The sequence below is a fragment of the Tachysurus vachellii genome, chromosome 5 (genome assembly GCF_030014155.1).
Source record: "Tachysurus vachellii isolate PV-2020 chromosome 5, HZAU_Pvac_v1, whole genome shotgun sequence".
In the NCBI taxonomy this organism is placed as follows: domain Eukaryota; kingdom Metazoa; phylum Chordata; class Actinopteri; order Siluriformes; family Bagridae; genus Tachysurus; species Tachysurus vachellii.
In genome coordinates, this window is record NC_083464.1 from 28,141,185 (window position 1) to 28,145,370 (window position 4,186).

The following is a 4,186-nucleotide window of genomic DNA, read 5'->3' on the forward strand; positions in this document are numbered from 1 at the left end:
AACTAGTGTTTCTGACTCATGTAATGACATTTATCTTAGCAATGTTTCTGAGCTTCAGATGAGACCTTGGTGTAAAGTAATTTATTACTGGTCTCTTTTACTGCTGCTACAGTTACTCTGTAATCAGAAAGCTTACTTCTGGCTGCCTGTGGTCCTAATCAGAGATACACAGCTTTTATTTGTCTTCTATTAGTACTGTGCTCAATCCATCCAGAGAAAGTGTGAGGATCAGGTGTCTCTCTCCAGGTGAATGATGGTGTAGTGTCTGTGGTCATGTACACAACTCCAACAAACCTCTTACAGCTGATTAAAGTGGCGTCATGTTCACGTTAGAGTGGGAATCAAAACAGTCTAGTTTTTTCTGTGAGGAGTAAAGAATAAAGGAATAAATTGTAGATAAAGGAATAAAACGACTTTATTAAAACAATCCATAAAAAAACAGCAAGAATGTACAGCTCTCTCACACACACACAAACAACTACTTAAGGACACATCTAGAAGCAGTGTGTACTGGACATAATGTGAGGTCAGAGTTCATCATAACACTTTCTAGCAGCGAGGGAATACACACTACTTAGCAGCCTGAGAACACCCACTCACCCTGACACACACACACCCCCCACATCTCCCCATCATGAACATGTTTGAGCTCCTCTTGGTGTTTGGGTCACAGTCTCTTGACATTGCGTTTGCTCTGTGCACTGCCTGGTAACAGCTGGCTCCGCCCCCTCCTGCGTGCATGCGTTTTGGGAAGGCGTGTGCAGTCAGCTGAACCGTGATAGGCCCGCAGACAGGAAGTGCAGAAATGGAACACGCACTCACTCCAGCTACACACACCTTCAGCTTTTACAGAGTGACAGCGAGCAGGATGTTCACACCGGGGACATGGACGCAAACACTCGTCACTGAACAGAGTCTTCGCAACCTGAGGGTGGATGGACACACTTCAGTTTTCAGAAAGAATGTGTTTACTGTATTTAATATTTCTAAGTCACCATGTCAACACAGGGCACACAATCACACTAGAGTTTGTGTGGGGGTGAAAAGCAATAGGCAAGGATGCAATAAGATAAGTTACAGTAGTACTGAGTGTGTACACACCTGCAAGAACTGTTGGCGTTTGAGGGAGGGTGGTGTGTGTGTGTGAGCACTGCTGGTTGCAGGGGTGTGTGTGAGAGTGCTGGGAGTTTTAGCCTGAGCCTGAACACTGCTGAGAGCCGAGCGGCAGGCTAACGTTAACCGCGTCTCTGCATCCACAACACGAGCTGCTCTACCCATCTGAAAACACACACAGACGAGGACTAACACGTGACTCACAACTCGCGCACACACACACACACCAGGACTAACACGAGACCCACAACCCGCACACACACACACAGACCAGGACCAACACATGACTCACAACTAGGGTTGCAAAGGGGCGGAAAGTTTCCACTGGAACTTAATCTGGGGAATTTTGGAAATATTCCAAATTGGAAACTTTACAGGAATTGATGGAAATTTACATAAATTATCATATACAAACATTTTGTTTGGTCATAAGCAGACATGCATGCAAGGTAATACAAATTTTTAAAAATGACATCTTGACTATTTAATTGTAAGTAGAACTTTAATTGATTCTTTCATTGAGTAACACAAAAACAAATATTAAGCTTATAATAAACAAACTTAATTGTAATAAACATTTCGCTATGATTGCTGTAAAATGAAAGCATCCCCCACCCTTGCCCTTCTAAAAACCTCAATCAAAATGTAAAATGAAGCATTGTTTCTCAAGCTTATTAGGTCTCTGCTTCTGTGGTAGTCAAGGCCTGGAAAATGGGGGTGAATCCCTCCTTAAGTGATATATGGAGGATTTTATTTATTTCAGGGGGAGTGTGTGTGTGTGTTTTTTTTTTTTTTTTTTGGGGGGGGGGGGGGGGGCATCAAATTATCTGTGCATGTGGTAACACTTAATTTACTGCTTATTAAGAGTTAGTAAGGTAGTTATTAAGTTTAGGTATTGGGTACAATTAAGAATGTAGAATAAGGTAATGCAGAATAAGGCATTAATATGTGCTTAATAAGCACTAATAAATAGCCAATATTCTATTAATATTCATGCTAATAAGCAACTAGTTAAATGACCCTAAAATAAAGTGTTACTGTGCATGTTATGGAAGAATGCAAGTACCTGCAGGGGGTTTGGCCTCAATGGCCCTCCAGTAAGCAGTGTGCTGTGTGCAAGTGACCGAGGACTGCAGGGTACAAATTCAACTTAAATTGCATTAAATCTTGTTGTTTTAAACAAAATTATTCTGCAAGATTTTTTTTAAACCACATTTAAGCTCCTTGTTATAGGTAACTGCATTTTTTTTTTTAATTCCCGTTAATTCCCATGGAAAGTTTCCAGCCTTGAAAATTCCTGGAATTTTGCAACCCTACTCACAGCTCTCACACACACAAACCAGGACTAACATAACTCACAACTCACTCTCACACACAAGGACTAACGTCTCTCACAACTCACACACACGAACACGTCTCTCTCACACACCATTACTAACACGTCTCTCACAACTCTCTCACACACACAAACATCTCTTTCTCACACACACACACACACAGACTAACACATGACTCAACTCATACACAGACAAACATGCGTCTCACAACTCACGACCAACATGTAACTCACAAAGCGCACCCCCCCCAGGACAAACATGTGACTCACAACTCAAACACACACACACGGACTAACACGTCTCTAACAACTCACACACACCAGGATGACCACGTCTCTCTCCCTCACACACACAGACCAGGACTAACGTCACTCGCACACGAACCAGTACTAACATGTGACTAGCACACAGCTCACTTCTAGTGTGTGATTTTGCTCTCGTTTGTAAGTCCTCCTTCTGTGATTGGCTTTCCTGTCCTGCAGGATTATTTCACTCCAGGAGTCACACACCTCAGTACACCTGTACACACACACACACACACACACACACACACACCCCCCTTCAGAATTTGTTAAAGTTACATAGAACACTATAGACTCTGTAGGCTTACGACTCACGTGTATATGTCTCTGGTGGAGAGCAGCTGCAGGATGAAGGACAGGATGTGGTACAGGTTCCTCACATGGAGCTCAGTGAGAACATCCATCTTGCCTAAACCCATCTTCCGGCCAATCAGGTGTGAGAGCGGCAGGCGTGTTGTGATTGGCTCCTCAAGGTTGTGAGAGAGGTTCAGGCAGGTGGTGATTGGCTGGTCGAGTTCATGTGAGAGTGTGAATGAGCGTCCAAGAGCCTCCATGGCCTGTAATGCTGGAGTGAGTGACAGGTCACGTTGTGTCGCCCTGAGGGTCGGAGTCTGTACAAACACCTCTTCGTCCAACTTTAGGTCCTGCCCATTCACACGCTGACCTTTGACCTCTTCATCTGACTGGGAGCCCTCCCGGAGTGTGGAAAGTCTGCGCTGGTGTTCGAGTCTTGAGCGGCGGTGGTCTCGGCCAAGCGTGACATGTGGTGCCCCTTCCTGGAATGAGCCATCATCACCACCATCTTCTGAGCCGTCCAGTCGCAGCGAGCCAAAGCCACTGTCCTCAGACAGGTCTAGCCCTGAGAGCGGAGTGTGCGAAGGAGTGCTCAGCACACTCAGATTCTCAGACAGGTCAGCAGCTAGACGGGTCACAGGGGTCCGGAAGCCATCTCGTTCCCGTGGCATTTCCGGTGTTTCAGACAGCAAAAGTCCCGAGATGATGCTCTCGTCCAAGTCCGGCTCAGACAAAGGGGGGCTCATCCCGTCCCTCCCATCCTCCAGTGTGGAGGTCACAGCCTGAGAAAACACCAGACGGCGCTTCATGCAAGACGCAGTCACTGTGTCTGACCTCAGCGTGCTATAGGAGAGCGGGCCGCCGAGGAGGGCATCCAGAGATTCAGACATGCCGTGCGTGTACGTGTCCCTGCAGCTCGGCGTCTTGGAGACACTCGTCTTCATGTCGGTCATAGATTTGGAGGAGAGGAGACGTCTGCGCAGAGACGCATCTTTCTTGGTGAGTTTGGGAGTCTCACACAACTGAGTGTGAGACAGGTAGTGTCTCTCTCTTCCCCGTCTCTGGGAGCTGAGCAGATTCTCCTTCGGCGTGTCCATCGAGCTGAAGTGTACAGGCTCCTGCCCACATGGCCTCACATCC

General features: G+C 46.3%; 1 protein-coding gene across 2 annotated transcripts in view; it reads right to left on the reverse strand.

Moving 5' to 3' along the window:
• Positions 1–461: 461 nt before the first annotated feature.
• Positions 462–4,186, reverse strand: part of fbxo43 (F-box protein 43) — an 8,044-nt gene continuing 4,319 nt past the window's right edge. For both annotated transcript variants that reach the window (XM_060870971.1, XM_060870972.1), the window contains exons 2-5: positions 3,068–4,186; positions 2,867–2,969; positions 1,102–1,278; positions 462–925 (exon numbers count right to left, since the gene is read on the reverse strand). The exon at positions 3,068–4,186 is cut by the window's right edge. In XM_060870971.1, the coding sequence (XP_060726954.1) occupies positions 668–925; positions 1,102–1,278; positions 2,867–2,969; positions 3,068–4,186 (1,657 nt within the window). In that variant the 3' untranslated portion in view covers positions 462–667. The remainder of the gene's footprint in view (positions 926–1,101; positions 1,279–2,866; positions 2,970–3,067) is intronic.